This window comes from Lygodium microphyllum, chromosome 19 (genome assembly GCF_053477565.2).
Source record: "Lygodium microphyllum isolate KBCC chromosome 19, Lygodium_microphyllum_v1.1.10, whole genome shotgun sequence".
NCBI classification, from domain to species: domain Eukaryota; kingdom Viridiplantae; phylum Streptophyta; class Polypodiopsida; order Schizaeales; family Lygodiaceae; genus Lygodium; species Lygodium microphyllum.
In genome coordinates, this window is record NC_141153.1 from 74,427,813 (window position 1) to 74,450,120 (window position 22,308).

The following is a 22,308-nucleotide window of genomic DNA, read 5'->3' on the forward strand; positions in this document are numbered from 1 at the left end:
AGATACAGGAGTTCAAGGTTCAGTATTCATTCACTGCATAGTGTGTTTGCTGCATGAGCGTTGTATATTCAATAGTCATATCACTTCATTTATTTTCTGTGTTCATTGTCTCTTTTATCAATCTCTGCTTTGTCATACGGTTTCTGTTTGTGTTTTTGTTCTAGGGTATTTCTTTACATAAATGACCCAAAAACTTACTAACGGAGGCATGATTATGGGGCAAGGTGAGACCATGACACATGAATTCATGTGCTTGTGTCCTTCCGAACTTGTAAGCCTCTCATAACAATTGTGGCAAATGCAAAACTCACTACTGAGTTTCTTAGCAACAAGTGTTTCATACCTACATATAGATGGTCTTTCAACACAATCTTGGCATAGAATCAATCATTAATATAGTGTCTACTTTAAAGGGTAGTAAAGACATGAGTACCTTATGGAAACCTTTATCTTGAAGAGACAAAGAGTGTATAGTAGAAGAGTCTTGAAAGTAAGACAAGTCGACACTTGTTCTTACACCATTAATGCAATATAAACTTGTGGTAGTATTCTCTTAAATTTCAAAGAAAATCAAGTTCATATGACACATAACCTTGATGGAGTAAGCCCACAATGAACCAACTTAAGACTTCCACTGACGACAGCAGCTTCAAGCACACCCTCAATGGCACAGTTGTCCTAACTCATTTTGTACTCTCTTTCTAATTCTTAAGATAAAAACATAAAGTTGGAAGTGCTTTGAAACTATGAAATTGAAAGATTTTTAAAAAATAGACACGGTGAATTACCAAAGCTTCATTCAAGAGACTTTGGCACATGTTATGCATTCAATAGACAAGGTACGAAATCAGTGAATTATCAATCAAAATCAGAACATCTTTTGCTTTTGCATACATAAACGGCTCAAAACCAAATTTTCAAGCAAATTATAAAGCACCTGCTTCAGCCACCAGTGGTAGACTTCCGTGACATCGGAGTTCCTCCATGCTTTTAAGTCAAAGACATTCATTCCATAAGCCCAAGCACATTTTTCTGGGTCAAAACTCTTTGCAACGAGTGGGTGTGAGAAATTGAAATAGGTTTTGAATCTCTTTGACATCACCCAAGTGTCATCTCCCCGACATGTTTCCACTGCACCAATGACTTTCCCTTTCATGTCAACATCCCAAAGTGATGATAAGTCACGTTGGACCACCACATCATCGTCCAGAAAAACAACTTTTGTCAGTTCAGGAAAAAGCTGCAACATCACCAGAAGAAAAGAAATTGAATCCAGTAGCATTCAGTATAGCATCAAAAGTACAGCTCCCAAAAACCCATTTAGAATTAAGCATATGCTTGTATGATCACTATGGAGCATACCTAGGGAGAAAGGATGATGCAATTTGGTGATAGAGAACTTGACATCATGGTTATATATAGCAATCAACAGTCTATACATACTACAGTTTAAACCACTCAAAAGATATAATCGACTCAGCTGCACAGATTCCATATGTAGCTAGCTTGTCATTGTTGTTAAACAGTTGAGGTCCATGAAGCAGTACAAACACTTGGTTATTACACAGTTACAAGATGGAGGAATGAAATATTACCTCTGGCAGATAAATGCGTAGATGATTCAGAATGGAAATGTACTTAGGACTCCGGGCTTGCAGCTTCGAAGCCAGTGCCCTTGGTGAATCCTTGGAACTTGTCCCAGATGTATGGTCCCCATGATAATATGAAAGGATACTGTTGTGTGTTTCTAAAGCCTCCAAAACAGGAACATGATCCTTGGTCAACCAAGCAAATTGATGGATACCCTTCACCTCTACAATTGCTGGAGATAAAGGATATAAAGCAAACCATGCATGCATTGCAGCATATGTTTTTCTGTCTGTAATAACATGGAACACGATTTTCCAGGGCTCCTTGGCATTTTTCACTGTGGATGACACAACCACTGATGCTGCAAGAACATTGTCTGTGGCAACAACAAAGTGGTGCAGAGAATTGTTTGTGAGATGAGGAACCAGCTCAGGAGATGGTAACTCCTGGCGAGCTTTCGCATTGGAAGTGTACTCTGCAGTCAGCTTTAATGATAAACAGTGTAAACCCTTTGGTATGCCAGTGGAAGCAAAATGTCTGTACAATGCCTCTTGTGTTCTGGCCTGCTTTGCTCGCTGATCAAAGGATTCTACCTGCACCCAACATCATATTAGAGAAGTAAGTAGTGTACGTACAAAAAACAAGCAGCTTACAACCAGCACTCCCATCAAGGATTTCAAACACTAGTCGTACAAAACAAGGCTGTCAACATAATATTCTTTAGCTCCACCTCATAGACTTACTCAGACCATAGACAGTCCCACAAAAAGAAGGACAAGCTCTGGAGAAGGTCATAAAGAAACAAGGCTGTCAACATGACATTTGGCTCCACTTCATAGAGTAACTCCGACACTACCACAACAAGAAAGAAAAGCTTTGGAGAAATGTGTGTCCCCAGGGGATTCCTAACATTCTTCTACATTGTGGATAAAAACTGCTGGACTCTACAAATGCTTGGCTGTCATGCTTCAACCTGCAGTGAATAGTACTAAATAGCGCTCGTAGTTTGTTTCGTTTGTGCTGACCACTAGAAGAAACATAAATCAGACATCCCAGAGAAACAACCACCAATCCATAAGACTGTTTGTTCATGGAACTCTAAAGCATGCCAGAATGTCCTCATATCTTACAACCAATTTTGGGAAATCGGGTGGGGCTACATTATCAGGATCTTGCTGCAAACGGCCTGCAACCCTGTGGTCTACTCACAAGACTAATGCTCAAGCCACAGTTGTTATACACCCTAGCTTCCACTTCTCAAACATATGTGGGCATTTCACATACCTCCATACATAGATCAACAAGTTGTGAATGCTTTTAAGCATGTTAAGACTCAACATCGATGAAACACTCACGCCAAAGGGCACGACTAATCCCTTGAATGATGCATATAATTTTTAGCCTAAAAAATATGAAAACAATGTCAAGGGTATACGCAATGATCTCTTTCAATCAATTATAAACTAAGAACTCTTTCACACTCCAATCTTACATAATGGATACTAATTAAGTTGAATACACAATGTTTACCATAGCTCTCAGCTTTAAAATGGACGTTTTGGTGTCCAAATGTTTTGTCCTGACTTCAGCAATAAGATCATCAAATGATTCTGGAATCTCGCTTTCTTCTGGTAGTGCTTCATTTGCAGCTTGCGTCAGCAAAGAATAGATTCTGTTGGAATCTCTCTACACAAAGATAAGCCCTCAATCAATTTCCCTTCACATTTCAATCAAGTACAGCAAGCAGCTCTTATTTAGTCACAATAAGCTAGCTCTAAATATCAAAATACCAAATCAGAAAACTCACCACTCCAGGAGCAAAAGGTGGAAATGTTGGTCCCCATTTCCTCCCCCAACAGTCTACTCAAAAAAACAACATGAAAACATGAGATAGGTATTATACCAGTTCCAGTGGAAATTCTATATTCAATCTTAAAAATGGTAAACCATAGAAAAGACTCATACTTGATACACAAGCACTATGCACATGTGACTTCAAACGCACAGGTTGGAAATCAGAGTTAGAAGTGAATAGGAGCAAGATTGTAATAATACACATAAAAGCTTCTATTAGAGAGTGATCCTTTAAGATGGAACCTCCCTTTACATGAATGAAAAATGTGCTAACACCACACCTTGCTGTGTCACAATTACTAATGCCAAGAGTAATCATAGGTATCATATTAGCTAAAGTCCTTTCAAAGGATGTTCACATACAGAAGGACCCTTTTAAAAGCTGTTTGGTGCTAACTTGTGAAGCTGATAGAATGGCCAGATTTGGTGGTAGCAATGTTGGACTCTCCTTTGTTGACAACTTTAGCCTTCAACTTTGCAAGTCTATTTCAACACTTGATAGTGCCATCATAGGAGAACTGTTCACTTGCCAAGCGCCCTTTTACAATCATAATCATCAAGATGATGACCACAAGAAAAACGTGACATCATCTCATCTATGTTGCATAAGATATGGCCAACAATACCAGCAGACTGCCACCAAAACCATCCTCCTCCAGCCTCTAGAAGCACAAGAGATGCAGAGTGAATCTATGAATCTGGAAATTCTCGAAATAAGGTCCAACCAAAAGGAGAAGAACCTACAAGTATGAACCAAAATAAGGTTCAAAAGAACAAGGCTAGCCCATGGCGAGGAAATTTCAATTCTCAAGCCAAGCAAATAGAACAGTCATAAAGATCAGTGATACGCAAGATGATAACTGGGTTTTTTTTTTTGTTGGAGGGTACTTGTGGTCAATCAGCTTGAACAACATGAGCTCCACAATTCACAACATCGTTCACATACATACAAGCAGGAGGTACAATTCCTAATGCCCAACTCTTCTCCTCTCTATATTCCTCCCTCTACTTCAGCACAAGCTACTATTGACTCACCTCAAAGGATGTTGGAGCGAGGTGCATCTCAATTGTGGCAACCAGCTAATGAGATTGTGCAACTCTACTTGGGAGAATATACCATTGGCATCATGGCAATGGCTAGCAATTGAATGCCTTCGTCCCAACCAACACTCAACGATAGGTTCATGATTCTTTTGGTTTGTGTAAATCACATTCCCTCTATGTTGCTCCTTCTACTATGCAAGAACCTACCTATAAGTCAGTATGGAGACCTAGATTTAGTACTAATATGGTAATAGGGGAAGTTCTAGAAGCCAAAGAACTCGGCCATGCACGTACTATCCCTCCAATTCTACATTCTATTTCATATGAGCATAAGGTTGGTGTCCTGCATTCTCAATTTCCACCCATCCTTCCTAAATCTTGCACTCATCTACAGTATAGCACATTACACATTTAGAACCTTTCTTTTGACCACAATACATTACCCCATCTTGTGTCAAGTTAGCTTAGAACCTACCTTAGGTTTTAGGCCATCTTTAGCTCATTTTACCATCCTCAGGTGTGCATCATTTTGCATGCCTTATTCTCATGCATGGCACATTTGCACTAAGCAACTCCCTATTTTTCACAAGTGCGTCTCACTCTAATGTCAAGAGTTTCAGTATTGAACTTGGGAATCCTCCTCATGCAGACTACATCCCACTCCTCAATTGCCCAAAACACAGTGATATCCATGCCTTGTTAATGATCCACACATCTCAATCTAGGGAAACAAGAGTGGTAAGGATACCAAAAAGGAACTACCTCACAGTGGGTGCATAGGCTTTGCGTTTTGCATTTACTGCCAAAAATCTGACCAACTTGATTACAATTCTTATTCCAATACTTCTCCCAAACCCAACCTCAAGCCCATCCAATTGTGGCAGTGCTACTCCATGGTGGTTGAGAGGGGCTACTCCCTAAAGCATTGATGTGATTTCTCCACCCCTTGGCACCTAAGTCATCAATGGCTTGCTTGCTTACTAGTGTTGCGAATTTGGACCATCCCCTCAATTGATGCCTCATGGCTTGTTTGACTAGTTCGAAACTTCCCCTTTAGACTAGCTTCTTAGGATCCCTAGGATTACACTTAGGATCATTAAATTAGTCAAGTTTAGGCCTTTAGTTTAAGTTAGGCTACTCCCAAGGTCTATCAAGCTAGACCGTCAAGCTAGTCTCTTTTTAGGCTAGTCATTCTACCCCTCTTTAGGCTAAAATCTTCTTCATCCTTCCTCCGTTGCATAAAACAACCATGCCCCTCAACAATGTCAAACCAAATACCAAGATAATAGTGCAAGTGGTCAAGATCTATTATAGCAAATACTTATTGTAAATCAGCCTTGAACACTGGAATTCTCTACTCATCACCCACCACTCTCCCTTAATCTTGTTTATGCAGGTTTCAAGAGCTGTATCTCTACTACCCACACCCCATTTGCAGAGGACATCGTCGTTAGAGCTTCCCCCAGCCATCTGCTACCATCTAGCGCCCGATTCCAACCTTTGCCTTCACTCTGCAACTACCGCTTGCTGGTACCCTCGAGCTATTGCCTACAGATAGATTGTTGTTTTTGATACTAACATCTGCATTTGGTATTGTCACCATCAGTCTGGAGCTGTCGCCCTAATCTTCTCTCTCCTTCGTAGGCTACGTTTACAGTTTTTGACTGTCCCCTTATCTTCTCTCTCCTCCATAGGCTGCGTTTGCACCTAGCGATTGTCGCCCAGTTTTTCTCTCTCCTCAAGTACTTGCGTTTTTTGTTTTTATCTCTCCTACATCACTGTCTACATCAAATCCAACCTTCCTCAACTGGAACTTGCATTTACTAGTGTTGAACACTTGGAGGCTGCCTTTGCTATGATTCGGGATCCATTCAAAGTACGACACACTCTATAGCTCATAACCTTTGCCTTGATCCCAAAGATGCGAGAGTTCGAGGTTCAATGTTCATTGCATAGTATGTTTGCTACATGAGCATTGTATATTCAATATTCATTCGCTTCATTATTCATTATGTTCATTGTCTTTGAGTTACCCTAACCCTAACCCTAACTGTGTTCTGTGTTTATCGATTTGTGCTGTCATACGATTGGTTTTGTGTTTCCTACGTTTAGAGCATTTCTTTACATGGTATAGAAGCTAGGTACTCTCTAAGAAACCAATCTCCACAACCAACCTCATTCGCAAAAGCAAGAGCAACAGAACAATGAGATGACTTCGAACACATTTACAACACCGCCCCAATCTTCACAACCAAACATGGACAAAAACAATCAGGAGTGGGCCTCTCAGCTTGCTACTGCTTGATCTGACATGGGCAAAGAACTATCGATGAAACCAGTCTTCCTTGCGTGGGTGGGTGGTAAAGCCCTGATTACAACTTATAGCAGCAAACAATAATGCAAATCTGAAAATACAAATTTACCTACTCATCTTGAACAATGCACACCTGATTCGCCCCGAAATTGGCGCCCCTTTCAGTATTTCTTTAGCTTTATTCAACAAGAAGTTGATTTACAATGGGATTCTGCCGATCCCCTTCGCAATCCAAACTCGCCTTACTGTACAAAGTGACCAGCAAGTCTTCAATCAGATTTGCCCCTTGATTCGGGCACTTAATTGGCCTTCACCCACTTCATAGATAATGGAATTGCCCCAAATTCAAGGGTTGGCTAGTCTTCCACCTGAATTTAGCTTAAATTCACCTTCAGCCCTGAAAAGTCCAAGTCTTGGAGCTTCCAATTTCTGGCATGCTTCTCGAGGCTACTGCAAAACCCTAATTTCCGCTGTAAATTAGGGTTTACAGCAAAGAAATTGCAATTTCTCAGCCTCCAACAGTCCAAATGCTGAGATCTCTGGGGCAAGGCTGTGAAATGGCTGGGAGATGAGAGGGAAAGCTGTAGAGAGAGAAAATTCAGAGTTTTGTTGTGAAGAATGACTGCAAAATCAGTTAAATGCCGTTGTTGCCTGCCACAACAGCATTTAATAATGTCACCTAGAGTTGAGACATCGAAATTAGCTGTCACCTTGTACCTGGATGCAATCACCCGACTGTGGAAGGTCCGAATCTGCAACCGCCTTCTCAAAACTCACTCATGGCTGGCTGCAATGGCTGAATATAGGCTAGCCATGGCTACTCACAGCTCTCGCACATTTGCTACAGCAAGAATGATCTCGTTTTTCCTCTTCTTCAGTCTTTTACCAACCTTATGGGCAACTTTGCCAAGTGGCAGCCTTTCCAAATGGTTTTTCCAACATTATCCGTCATTAAATATTAATTTTCAGTCTTTAATTACTGAAAATTAATCCAACAATTATTTTGATGCCCAGAAAAATAATCTGACTAGCCAATAATTAAATTGGCTAGCCATCTTCCACTCCCGAGTCTCTCTCTACCATCTTTCACCATTAGATCGGCATTAGGTACCATTAAACGCTACATCTCTAGTGTCACCAACTAACACTCATTGCCAAATGAATGATCTAGGCCAACAAACTGTGCAACATAACTTATAGTAACTTTTGCCTTTGACATCCCGTGATTTTCTCGGGTCTTGGGCTCATAAATTTACTCTAACTCCAGTTGCACCTCACATGTGCAACATTTACTTAATCATGTGATTAAAAATTAATCCACATGTTAAGTGAGGTTTCAAAAATACATGTCCTCATGACAATCAGACTACCATGGAATCCACAAACCATATCAAATTTTTGCCGCTGAGTATGATCTCATCCTCATGCATAGGGCTTAGCAAGAGGTTGAAGGTAAGCTTGAGTTTTCTTCTTTAGATTCAATGCATTCGAACTAATAATCTTGTAGGATGTCATAAGGACATGTATTTTTGAAACCTCACTTAATATGTGGATTAATTTTTAATCACATCATTAAATAAATGTTGCACATGTGATGTGTAATTGGAGTTAGAGTAAATTTACGAGCCCAGGACCCAAGAAAATCACGGGATGTCAAAGGCAAAAGTTTCTATAAGTTATGTTGCACAGGTACTTGGTGGTATCTGGTGTCAACTATTGGCCTAGGTCATTCATTTGACCATAAGTGTTAGTTGGTGACACTAGATATGTGACATTTAATGGTACCTAATGCCGATCTAATGGTCAAAGATGGCAGAGAGAGACCTGGGAGTGGAAGATACCTAGCCATTTTAATTATTGGCCAATCAGATTATTTTTCCGACATCAACAATTGAAGGCTGAAAATGGATATTTGATGATGGATAATGTTAGAAAAAACCATTAGGGAAGGTTGCCACTTGGCAAAATTGCCCATACAAGCTGGTAAAAGGCTGAAGAAGAGGAAAAATGAGATCATTCTTGGTGGAGCAAATGTGGGAGAGCTGTGAGCAGCCATGGCCAGCCTATTTTCAGGTGCCCATAGGGAGGGCGCCAGTTGTCTAGGGAGGTGCCCCATTGTAGGCACCCAACCCCTTTTTAGGGCTGTCCACTGTGAAACCCTAAACCCAAAACACACAACGCAGAACGCAAAACTACGGGTGAAGGGTTTCTCAACAACATTTTCTTATCAAGCCAATTGCCAATGATTCCGAGTTCCATCACTTCCAACCTTTGCCCATTACCCAAGAGCCCACGAGCTCTAAGTGTCTTTGGTGTTTTCGATTCAAACATCTTAGCTACAACTCTCTTTATGAGCTATCAATAACATATTATTTGACTTGAGGACTTTGCGAAGAGCTATGATTAGGTTTTATAGACTAGAGCATAAAATAGCAAATGTAAAGGATAAGAAAATGGAGAGAATTTCTATCACCCTAGTGAATGGCCAAGGAAGAGGTGGCCAGGAGAGTTGTTGAAAGCTGCAACTTCACCAAGTACCTGGAAAGATTCGCACAAGAATCCGACCACACAAGCTGTGTGAAATTTCTCAGGTCTCACGACCCTGACAACAAATGCGACACCATCACAATAGGAAGGGGACAGAATGCCAAGCAAGTGTTGGTTCGCTTAACTATCTCAAGATGGTCACTAAAGCTATGGGGTGTAAAGGCCCTTTCATTCGCTCTCCTGTGTATATAGTACTTCACACATGTGAACCCACCCTAGCAGGTGTAAGTGTATCATACCCTAAGTATAAATACATTATTTTATTCTTTGTGTGTACCACACTCATACACACCCATCCGACAACTCACTCTCACTCCATCACTGTCAAACACTCTTCAACTCTAAGTTATCGAACTCCTTGATTATTGTGCCTGCTCTCAGCTCTCTTTCTCTATTTGCTTCCGCTTTACCTCTACAAACTAGTATCAGAGCCAATGGCTCACGCAAGCTGTTGAGGAGTAGACCAACAGGCGTAACAGTTTAGCGGACTATTGAGGGCAGGCGATATGACAAGTCAATTGAAGACTGGACAACAAGTCAATCACGCTGTTAGGGAGTAGGCGAACAGGTAATAGTCAACGGCAGACTAACGACTAACGAATAGGCGACTGTTGGTTGGGTGCAGTCGACGCCGGACTGTCGACGACAAACTGACGGACGGGTGAAGTTGCTGCGCGATGGGGTTGCACGACGACCACTGCATTACGGGACAGGAAGGCAACACGACGACTGCTCTGCGACGGGACTGGAGGCGTGCAGCGTGACGGAAGAAAGACTGTCGCGCGTCAGTCATCAAGTCATCCCGTCGCACGAACGATGGGCAGATGGTCAACAATATATTATTTTTAATTTTCCTCACCTTATTTTTCCCTCTCTACCGAGTGTTCACAGCTACAAGCACAGATTGCAAATCTGTGTAAATCTATGTCTTAAAATTTGGGGCTTTTCCCAAATTTCGTGCCTGACACATATTGCAGTGACCTCTAGACCATAAATTGCAGACATTTGAGTGCACAAGTATCAAAAAAATTTTGGGATTCTCTAATGCAAGTGAAAGATTTGCTTGGATGAGTGAAATTTTTGGAAATTATGCACTGTTGAGCCTTGAAATTTGGGGCTTTTGCAAAAATCATGAAATTTCTGCAACATAAACCTGCACTTGATGCTTAGGATGATGTATTTATGCAATTGGAGCAGATTCACTACAGAAATTTTGGGGCTTTTCACATTGGTGATGTATTTTTGAGTCGTGTTGAGACTGGACAGTGAAATTTGCAGCAGATACACTGCTGAGTGGGAGTCTTTAGAGTTTTGGATGCTTCAAACGTTGAAAAAGGGCAGCTTCTCTTGGTACATGCATTGCTGAATACTCATTATGCAATGAAACAGTGGTAAATACAGCATTTGGGTCATTGCATTTGGGAATTTTGGTGATGTACTACTGAAGTGGGAGCTATCCTTAATGCAAATGTATCAGATTTGATTCGTACACATGCTGTAATCAGTACTTGAGACTGAAATTTGCAGCTAAACATCTACTTCTTGGACACTTTGGAAGTACAAGAGTGTGTACTTGCTGTTATAATTCAGAAATCTTGCTATTGTATGAAAGCATTCGGCCCTTTATTGCAGTTGTGTATTGCTGAAGATGGCTAGCAGTGCATCTACATTCAACATAAAGAATCTCTTTGAGATTTGTAAATTTGATGGAAATGGTTTTTATCTTTGGAAAGATCATATGCAAGGTATACTCTTTCTAAAGGATTGTGATGATGCTTTAAAAGAACATAAGCTTGTTGCTTTGTCAAATGAGGATTGGGCTAAAATGAATAAAAAGGCCATTACTTACATTAAAATGGCCGTCACAGATGATATCTTGGTTGATATAAAGGGGCTTGATACTGCCTATGTAGTTTGGGAGAAGCTTAAGGCTACTTATGAGAATACAACTCCTATCAATTAGGTACATCTCATGCGGAAGTTGGTCAACTTGAAGCTTGATGAGTCCAAACCTACCTCAGAGCATTTGAATGCTTTCACTGGTATTTTGAGTCAGTTATTACAGGATGCAGGTTTGCCAGCTTTTGATCCTAAATTGAGGGCTATCTTCTTGCTCATGACCTTGCTGGATTCATGGGAAGCATTGGTTGTGTCATTGAGCAATAATCCCAACTTGACATTTGATGGTGTGCATGGCTCTATCTTGAATGAAGAGATTAGACGCAAGGCAAGTGGGGAAAACAGTGGATCAGCCTACAATGTAAGAGGAAGACCTGAAAAAGATATAATGCTGCAAGTAAAAACAAAAATCGCAGCAAAAGCAAGGAAAAACAGCAAGATGTAACTTGTTATCAATGTGGTCGCAAAGGGCATAAAAAACCCGATTGCAAGTACTTTAAAAAGAAACAAGAACATAAGAAGCAGGCTAATGCAAAAGGCAAAAAGCATGACAAGGATGGCAGCTCTACCCCTAAAGAGATAGAAAAAGCAAATGTGGTATCTCGTGCTGGTTGCATTTTCAGATCCGCTTGCTATGACAGTGGAGGGCATGTATATCACTAAAAGAGATGTGATAGATGCTTTGTTGTCAGCTCATGATGGTTTGTCACAATTGTGGATTGTTGACAACGGTGCTTCTTTTCATGTAACTCCATCTTTGGAGTGTTTTTCTACTTTGGCAAAATGTAATCTTGGAAAAGTCTACCTTGGCAACAATCATGCATGTGATATTGAAGGAATGGGCACCATACACCTGGCTTTAGAAAATGGTCAAGAATTGATTCTTCATGATGTTAGGTATGTTCATGGCATCAAGAAGAGCTTGCTTTCTGTTGGGCAACTAGACAGCAAAGGTTACTTCACTACTTCTGGTGGTGGTTACCCATTTGACCCTACCCATTAATTGGTTGATGTCCATCTACATTTAATGTGCTAACCCTTTTGGAACTTTAAGTTCTTCCTGACATTAAATGGCCTTAGACTGGCATTAATTAATTAATTAATGCCTAGTCCTACTACCACCACAAGGACATTATAAAGGCCCAATGAATGTCCTAAGCATAAACTAACACCAAGCACCCACAAATACTTGTCCAATATATCTTAATATAACTTTTGCCAATGACACCCACTATATTGTTGTAATGTATGAGTATAAGAATCGCTTCACCTTTGTATTCTCCTCTCTCTTTGGGCTATGCATTTTTGGGGAATAGTGTCCTATATTTCCAAGCTGAGAAGATTTTATATCCAAAAGAAAGAAAATCTGTCCAACCATTTGAGATCAATGCTTACTTAATGGCACTAGTGTTAGAGAAATCATTCCCTGGACAACAGTGTTGCAGAGCAGTACGGCCAGAGTGCCACGTCAGCAGTCGCAAGGGCAACGTCATCTGTCACAGTACCGCGTGGCAACGGACTGTTAAGTCGGACAAAGGCTGAGTAGTCGGACAAGTTTTTGGCATTTTTTATGCAATCGGCTACATTTAATGCAGCCGACCTAATGCTGGACACTATTTTTTCTTGGCTATTTATAGCCAGTCTTTTGGCACACTCTCAGTCATTCACAGGTACTCTTAGCAATTCGTGGAGATCAAATCGTGATCAGGCCTTGCTATCCTCGAGGTGTGCACATGGGGTGACATCGTAGAGGAGGACATACGCAGATATTCTCTCTGCACCCGTCTTTCTGTGTTCACTCTCTCTCAATCTTGGTTCCACATTTCCGCATCGCTGCACTCTGACATGGTATCAAAGTGATGAAGATGAATTGACCGATTGAAGAACCTACCTGAAGAGGAGAGTTCAGCGTGACGCAAGGCTGTGTTTCCAGCGTTCGAGGGCGAGTAGGAAGGCTGCGCACCGGAACAAGGCTAAAGTGAGTGTGGGTGTGCGAGAAAGGAGTCCAACTAGTGAATTTGCTGCAGGTTGTTACTGTTTGAAGGGGAGGAAGGCTGCGTTTTAGGCCTTCCATTGCTGATTTTACCTTTTCATCGCCTCCGGTGGCTGAAGAAGGATCAGGACGCGGAGGAAAGGGCCCTAGCAAGCAGAGTCTTCACAGTCAGAGGGGGCTGCTTTTGCGTTTGTGCGGGCATTGCAGGTAAAAATGTCTACCAAGACCAACTTGGAGTTCCAAGCGATCTATCCTATCGGCTCTTCCATCAAATCAAAAGCTTGATATGGTGACAATAACCGCATCTGGCGCGTGATGATATTGGCCATTCTAGAGTCTTATGATTTGGCAAAGCTTGTGATGGAGGAGATTAACTAGCCCTCGGTAAGAGGTGAGTCCAAACTCTCTTCCAATGCTCATGCAGAGTTGACCAAGGCCCAGTCTCATTGGGACAAATTGAATGCTAGGATTCATTATTTTCTTTTTTTGTCTTGTGCTACAGCCGTGATAGCTCACATCAAGCACTTAACGATGGCTCGAGAGATATGGCTGGAGCTCGACCTAATGTATAACCACGACCTTGATGAAGAGGGTTTCTTTGGAGATGCAGATGCAGACCTTGTCCGTGAATAAGTCTTCTTCGCTTTGGAAACAAATCAACAAGCTTCAACACCTTCAGATGCAGGTTCAAAATGCGGGGAAGCCTATTTCCTCCGAAGACATGGCAATCACTTTATTGTCCCAACTGCCACCATGATTCGGTACTTTTTATTCCGCTCTTATTGCATTAGGTCGGGAGTTGACTCTTCGGTGGGAAGAGCTGGTTTCTATGGTCTTGGACTAAGAGGAACAGTTGAAGGGACAAAATGCTTCCAAATCGGAGGCATTGGTTGGTCAAGCCTCTCAGAAGAAGGGGAAGGACCAAAAGAAGAAGAAAAAAAAGGACAACAAATCCAAGAAGGACAAGGAGAATGAATCGGCCTGCCATATTTGTGGTAAGACCAGTCATTGGAAGCAGGATTGCCCCGACAAAGACAAGAAGGATACCAAGAAGAAAGACCCGAAGGATTCTGGAGCGGTGGTTGTATCCTTATCAGCTGCTTTTCTACACTTAGTGGTCATTGAGGGCCCTACACCGAAGACTTCTGATGCTGCGATGACAGCTCCCCGGGTTCGAGAGTGGATCGTGGACAGTGGTGCCTCATGGCACATGACTCCTCCCGTTGGTGTTGCCCCCTTGCGACCTTCGCGTAGGCAGATTCTCATTGGAGACAGCTCTTGTGTCCATTGTTGTGCCGGGTGAGATGCAACTGATTCCAAATGGACGTGGTGGTACCCACACTTCCGAGGTGTTGCATGTGCCAGGTTTAGGATATCATTTGCTTTCGGTCCATAAGATTTGTTCTCTTGGTCTCTTGGTGGAGTTTGACAGTGATGTTGTTTGAGTTCTTGATCATGGATCGAGGAAGGTTCGCTCTTCAGGGTATGAGGAGAATGGCATTTATAAATTGAAGTCTTCTATAACTCGTCTCTCTTCTTCTTACCTCTCACACACAGTCCGAGCTATGGTATACTCGATTTGGCCACCTGAACTATAAGTACCTTCGGAAGGCATCACGATGCTCCTTTGTTTGAGGACATAGTGGTGAGCCAATAGCCATGTATCTCCTACATTCGTGGAAAAGTGCATTGGGATGTGATTCCCAACAAAGCTTCGAGGCGGTCTACTTCACCTATGGAGCTTGTATCTATGGATCTTTGTGGCCCGATGAGGACCGAGTCCCTAAAGGGGAGTTTGTATTTCATGTTGATCGTAGATGACTACAAGAGGATGATATGGGCCTATTTCTTGACGTTGAAGTCGGAGGCTTTCTCCCACTTCAAGGATTGGCTTCTCTTTGAGGAGAACCGATCTGGCTGAAGACTGAAGACCTTGCGCTCAGACAAGGGTGGTGAATTTGTGTCTAATGAGTTTGCTCGTTTTAGCGCAGACGGGCATTCACCAGGAGTTTGCTAACACCAACACTCCTCAAGAGAATGGCATTTTGGAGCGGAAGAACCGAAGTGTGATCGAGATGGCGCGCACCATGATGAAGCACCAACAAACACCTCAATTTGTGTGGGCCGAGGCAGTTGCTACTGCAATCCACATTATTGATTGATCTCCCACTTCAACCATTGATAGGATGACAACTTTTGAGGCTTACTTTGGGACTAAGCCTCATGTCTCTTATTTTAGGGTCTTTGGGTGTGACGCCTATGTGCACATCCCGAAGACGCAGCATGACAAGTTTGAGGCGGCTTCCCGACGACAGGTTTTTGTTGGCTATAGCTCCCAGTCCCAAGGTTATCATTTGTTTAATCCCATAAAGCAGGATGTCTACACGAGCCGAGATGTGCGGTTCGTGGAAGTTCCGGCCACAGAGAAGGGTGAGAAGCACCCCATCCTTGGAGATCCAAGGGAGAGTTGGGCTCCCAAGATAGTTCCTTTGAAGCCAAAGCCTCTTGATAAAGATTTTTCTTCTAATACAGAGTCTTCCCTTCCACGGCCACCCCAATGGAGCTTCCACCGGTGGACGTACCTGAGTATTCAACAGATGGAGAGTGACGAGAAGAGATCCGGCCTCCTCCTCATTGGGCCCGTGACACGCTCCAAGATCCAAGGATCAAGGGGGGCCCAGAGGAGTGGGAACCGCAGGATGGACCGCAAAGGTCACACAGGAACCAAGCACATTCTACGGAGCTTGTTTGCTCTAACTATTGTTTGATGACCCGTGTTATGCAGGATCGAGAGCCCACTTCTGTGAAGGAAGCTTTGCAATCTAACCATTGGCGGAAAGCTATGGAAGCCAAGTTGGAGACTATTGAGAGGATGGCAGTTGGTACCTTGTGCCTCGCTCTCACAAGAAGGTAATGAGCGTCAAATGGGTCTTCAAGACCAAGTACCTTAGCGATGGTTCTTTGGACAAGCACAAGGCTCGCCTTGTTGCTAAAGGTTTTGCTCAGCGCAGGGCAGCTTGCCAATGCACCTGCTCATATGGCGACTATTCAAGCTGTTCTTGCCTTGGCTGGCCATAGAAAATGGCATGTCTATCAGTAGGATGTGAAGTTGGCCTTTCTCAATGGTGACTTGAAGGAGGAGATCTATGTAGAGCAGCCTCCTGGCTTTGGATCCTCGGATGGAAAAGTTTACATATTGAAGAAGGCCTTGTATGGCCTCAAGCAGATTCCGTGTGCATGGAACAAGAAGATTAACTCGTTTCTTCAGTCAAAGTTGGGATATCGACGCTCCAAGGCCGATCCGCAGCTTTATGTGCACACTTCCAAGGCTGGTCGTGCGTTATTTGTGTTGTATGTTGATGATTTGATTCTTACAGGTTATCATGCACAGAAGGTCCAAGAGACCAAGAGAGCTTTACATCAGACGTTCGAGATGACGAATTTAGGGCTTCTTCATTTCTTCTTGGGTTTGGTGACGAGATTTATCAGTCTCAGAGGGGGTTTTTCATCTCTTAGCAAAGATACATTCAAGAGCTCTTGGTGACTTTTGAGATGAAGACTTGTCGAACCATTCCTACTCCTATGGATCCGAACTGGAAGGCCACTTCACACTCAGCTTCTCCCTTGACGAATGCTTCCCGCTACCGTAAACTGATTGGCTTCTTGACTTGGCTACTCAACACTCGTGTTGATCTTGTCAGAGTGCAGCGGTGCGGAAGCGTAGGACTGAGAGAGAGAGAACGCAGAGAGAGAAGAGAGAGAAAGACAGTGGAAGATGAAGATCTGCTGTATAAAGTGTGCAGAATACAAAGATATGCAGATATATACACGGGCGCAGTGCGCTGGACTGCGTGTCTCCACCTCGACGATGCAACCTGCTGTTCACCTCGAAGTCCGCTGCAGTCTGCACTGTCTCCTGTCTGAAATCTGCGAACAGAGACAAAATCTGCGCGTGTCACCGGTCTGTAATCTGCGAGCAGAGAAGTGTGTCAGACTGCTGGGAATGTCGGCTATTTATAGCCAGAACCAGCCAGGAAATAGGGCGCCAGAAATGCCCAGTCGGACTGCCTGCAATGGGTCGGACTGCCACGTGGCAGTCCGACTGCACCAGGCTGTAATCTCCTGCCTGGCTGTGATCTCTAACACCCCCTCTCAGAGCCGGGGCAAGGCAGAAGCCTGAGGGATCTGGAATATGTCTCCGAAGTTGATAGATGACGGAGAGTCAGAACCACCAAAACGATGAAAAGCACCAGCCCTTCTCCTCCCAACCACGCCTAGATAAGTGCTGGCCCTCTACCCGGATTCCTTTGCCAGCCGTCAACTTCCTGAAGTCCTACTATTCCTGGACTCCCTTACTCTCTAGGCTCCCCTTAACCCCGTTCGGGCGCCCAAGAGCCCGGACGGTCATTCTCGTGCATGTTCCCCTAGATTTACCTTAATGTGACATTAAATGTCACTTTTAATGTCACATTCCATATTTATGATCTTAATGTGACATTAAATATTACTTTTAATGTCACATTAATGTCACATTTCCTTCCCCTTAAGAATCGGTTTCGTCCTCGAAAACGATACTTGGAAGGTCTAACTGTAAATCGGGAAACCTTTTCTTTAAAGTACTTACTCGCTCCCATGTTGAGCTTTCTTCTGAACAATCTTTCCACTTAACCAAACATTCTTGATAAATAGTATTCCTCGTTCGCCTATTACGAACATTTAATATTTTTTCTGGTTCATGTGGATTAGATTGGTCATAGAATAACTCCTCAATATCATCATTTAAGATTAGATTATCCAAATCACCCAGCTTCTTCTTTAATTTGCTTACATGAAAAACTGGATGTATTTTACTACCAGCAGGTAGTTGGAGCTTGTAAGCCAATTCTCCCACCCTTTTAAGTATTACGAAAGGACCACAATACCTTGGTGAAAGCTTTGGACAATGTCCCTTTTTCATAGTTTTAGTTTGTTCAGGCACCTTAAGATAGACCAATTCTCCTTCTTTAAAGGAGATGTCTCTTCGGTGAGGATCTGCATATGCTCTAGCTCGATTTTGAGCTTTTTTAATATTTTCTTGAGCAAATTTTAACATACTATTCATATCCTCCAAAAAATCTTTAGCTGCCTAAACCTTTTCCTTATGCAGTCCTACTGCAAAAGGAGCTCTGGGCTGAAACCCATACATTAACATAAATGGAGTATATCCAGTGGAAGAGTGCTTGGCGCTGTTATATGCAAACTCTGCTAACAGTAAATACTCTTCCCAATTAGTTTGCCTTTTACTTACATATGCCCTAAGCATATCTTCAAGAATTTGGTTAACCCTTTCAGTTTGCCCATCTGTTTGCGGGTGATCCGCCGTACTCATGCTAAGTTTAGTATCCAATTTCCTAAATACCGCACGCCAAAAATGGCTATCAAATTTTCTATCCCGATCAGAAACTATATTTGCCGGGAGGCCATACAATCGGTATATGTTCTCTACGAACAATCTAGCCAATTCTGGTGTTTTAACATCAATTGAAGTTGGAATAAACCTAGCCATTTTGGTTAACCTATCCACAATCACCCACACAGAGTCGTGCCCCCTCTGTGTTCTAGGTAGAGCAACAATAAAGTCCATGGAGATACTCTCCCATTTTCCCGAAGGAATTTCTAATGGATGGAGAAGTCCTCTCATTTTTAATTTATCAGCTTTATTAACCTGGCATTTATTACATTTGACCACATAGTCAAGGACGTCCTTATTCATTCCAGGCCAATAGAATTGCCTTTTAATAAGACTATAAGTCTTATTAACTCCTGGATGTCCCGCACTAGGGGTATCATGACACTCAAAGAGTATCTGGCGCCTTATTTCTATATCTTTCGGGACACATACCCTACCCTTGTAGAGTAAATAACCATTATCAATGGTAAAATTCTTCCACTTGAATCCAGTTTGAGCAACCCCTGATGCTCCATTTCCTTGTTGAACATCCTCAGATATTCCTCCCTCAGTAGAAGCACTTTCAGTTGGATCCCCATTTTTTATTGCTTCCCATATGTTGGAATATGCCGGATCAACCTGGCATTTCCCTTTTAAAGATTCAAGCAAGTTGGAAGTGAACTGAGTAAAACTCAATTCATTAATGATGGGCATTCTGCTGAGTGCATCAGCTACTATATTATACTTTCCTTTTCTATATCTTATCTCATAGTCGAACTCTTGGAGGAGTTCGGCCCATCTGGCTTTACACCCGTGTAAATCTGGTTGATCATTAAGCCACTTAATGCTTTCATGATCCGATAAAATCAAAAGTTTGGCACCATACAAATAGTGCCTCCATTTCTTCATTGCATGTACTATTGCATACAGCTCCCTCTCATAAACAGAGTAGTTCTGTTTTGCACGATCTAATTTCTTGCTTTCAAAAGCAACTGGTCGACCTTCTTGTAATAAGACCGCGCCTATTGCCTTATCACTGGCATCAGCTTCAACCACAAATGGTTTATTGGGATCCACTATTAATAATACTGGAGCTGTAGCAATAGCTACCTTAAGTTTTTGAAAACTTCCATTTTGATCTGTTCCCCAATTAAAACTTTTCCCTTTCCCTTTAAGTTGGTCTGTCATTGGAACAGCTATTTTGGCATAATCTCGAATGAATCTACGATAAAATCCAGATAAACCTAGGAAGATCTGCAGCTCTTCCAGGTTCCGTGGAGGTGGCCATTCAATAATTGCCCTTACTTTTTCTGGATCCATGTTGATTCCCTCTTTCGAGATTATATGCCCTAGATATTTGACCTCTTGTGCAAAGAATTCACATTTAGTTTTCTTCGCATAAAGGGAATGTGTTCTTAACAGTTGGAATACTAATTGTAAGTGTTCCAAATGTTCTTCTGTTGATTTACTAAAGATCAAGATATCATCTAAGAAGACTACTACAAAATGTCCTAGATAGGGCCGTAAAATACTATTCATCAGCTTCATAAAGGTAGCTGGTGCATTAGTGAGGCCAAAAGGCATCACCAAAAAATCATAATGCCCGTATCTAGTACGAAATGCCGTCTTGGAAACATCTTGTGCCTTAATTCTTATTTGGTGATAGCCTGATCTTAAATCTATCTTTGTGAAGAATTTTGCCCCTTGCAATTGATCAAAAAGATCTTCCATTCTGGGCATAGGAAATTTATTCTTCACCGTTATTTTATTAAGTGCTCTATAGTCAACACAAAGTCGCATAGAACCATCTTTTTTCTTTACCAATAAAATTGGTGAAGCCCAAGGTGAATTACTAGGTTGAATAAACCCTTTATCCAGGTAATCCTTAATTTGTCTTTCAACTTCTTGATGCTGTGTTTCACTTAACCTATACGGTGGTTTTGAAATTGGGTGTGTATCCTTATTTATATCAATTGGGTGATTTATATCACCCCTATCTGGTGGAAGGCCACTTGGTAAATCAGAAGGAAACACATCTTTAAAATCATCTAACAAACTGTTCAATTCATTATTAACATTCAATTCACAAACATAAGAAAATTGTTGCTTAATATTACAGAAAGTAAAAGTATTCTGTACAGGAAGAGACCATAGCATATATACCTCACAAATTTCCTTCTTTATCAACTTCTGAACTTCAGTAGAACACAGCAAAGGATTATCAGATACTTCATGTTCACCTTGAATAACAAAAGTCTTACCATCCCTTTCAAATTCCAGTGTATTATGGTGATAGCTACGTTTTAAGGATGGTTCCAATCCCCATAGCCACTCCCTCCCTAGAGCAATATCAGCTCTTTCCATGTTCATTATTTGGAAATCAAGCTTATCTTTATATCCTTGAATCTCAATTTCCAAATTGGATACCATTGTATCCCATATTTTATTGTCTTGGCCTTGCATCATACGAACAACATATTGATGCTCACTGTTTTGTTGGGGAAGTTTCAATTTTTTGACAAGTGCATAATTTATAAAATTATGTGTGGCAGAGTCATCAATCATGACTCTAACCCGTTTTCCAGCTATCAATCCATGTACTCTAAGTAAATCATGTGGCCCAAAAGTAGGATGCCACATAGAAGTTGACATACAACACTTATGTTGTACATCCATGTGCAAGACCTCTAAAGATTTATACTTTTCATGGCCCTTTAATTCTAAGGTCTGCACTACATGGATTTGTTTTTCTTTTTCCTTGCCCTTGTCCTTTCCTTTGTCTTCCCCCTTTTTCTTTTGAGGGCAATTCCAAGCAACATGGTTAGGGGATAGGCAATTAAAACACAATTTTTCTTTTTTGGCCTTATCAAAGTCATCAGGACTTAACTTTGGCCTCATATATGGTTTCTTTTCAAAAGGTTGTTTTTTACCCTTGAAAAATGGCATTTTTCTTTTAAATTTGCCCACAAATTTTGAGGTTTCCAATTCCTTAGACTTGGGCTCCGTATCAGTGAGACTAGTGAGTGTACCTGGACGCGTAGTATCTTCATAGATTAATGCAAATTTAATTGCCTCTTCCAGCGTCTTAGGTAAACTCCATTTTACTTCCTTTTTACAAGCTTTATCCAGTCCCCTAATGAATCCTCTTGTTTTTTGGAATTCATCAATTCCTTCCAGTTTGAGGATTATCTCACGATATTCCTCCAGATATGTCAGTAGGGGTCGTCCCCTTTGTCTGACATAATCCCAATCTTCCCAATTTCTTTCCATTTCATTTTCAGGAAGAATTTCTTTTAAAAAGACGGATTCAAATTGAGCCCAAGTTTCAGGTATTTTATTCGCCTCCTTTAAAGTTCGCCACCACTTATATGCTTTGGGCCCCAAAGTTAAACTAGCCTCCAGTGCTTGGAGATGTGGTGGGGTATTTTTTAATTTATGTAAATCTTCACATTTTTGGAGGAAATTAAAGATTGTGTCTTTATTCCTATCTTTTTCCTCCCCGTAAAATTGAGGTGGTTTCATATCCTTTAAAACTGGATTATCCCTCAATTTATGGTAAGTTTGGGGTTCCTTAGGATCTCACATAGTCACATCTAAATCTTTCGATGAAGATGGGACATCCGAGGTTTCTATCTTATT

General features: G+C 41.7%; 1 protein-coding gene across 1 annotated transcript in view; it reads right to left on the minus strand.

Moving 5' to 3' along the window:
- Positions 1 to 22,308, minus strand: part of LOC148020042 (putative galacturonosyltransferase 13) — a 49,321-nt gene that overhangs the window by 15,149 nt on the left and 11,864 nt on the right. Inside the window, exons 2-5 of the mRNA XM_087700318.1 lie at positions 3,398 to 3,450; positions 3,121 to 3,276; positions 1,596 to 2,183; positions 938 to 1,240 (exon numbers count right to left, since the gene is read on the minus strand). Coding sequence (XP_087556444.1) covers positions 938 to 1,240; positions 1,596 to 2,183; positions 3,121 to 3,276; positions 3,398 to 3,450 — 1,100 coding nt within the window. The remainder of the gene's footprint in view (positions 1 to 937; positions 1,241 to 1,595; positions 2,184 to 3,120; positions 3,277 to 3,397; positions 3,451 to 22,308) is intronic.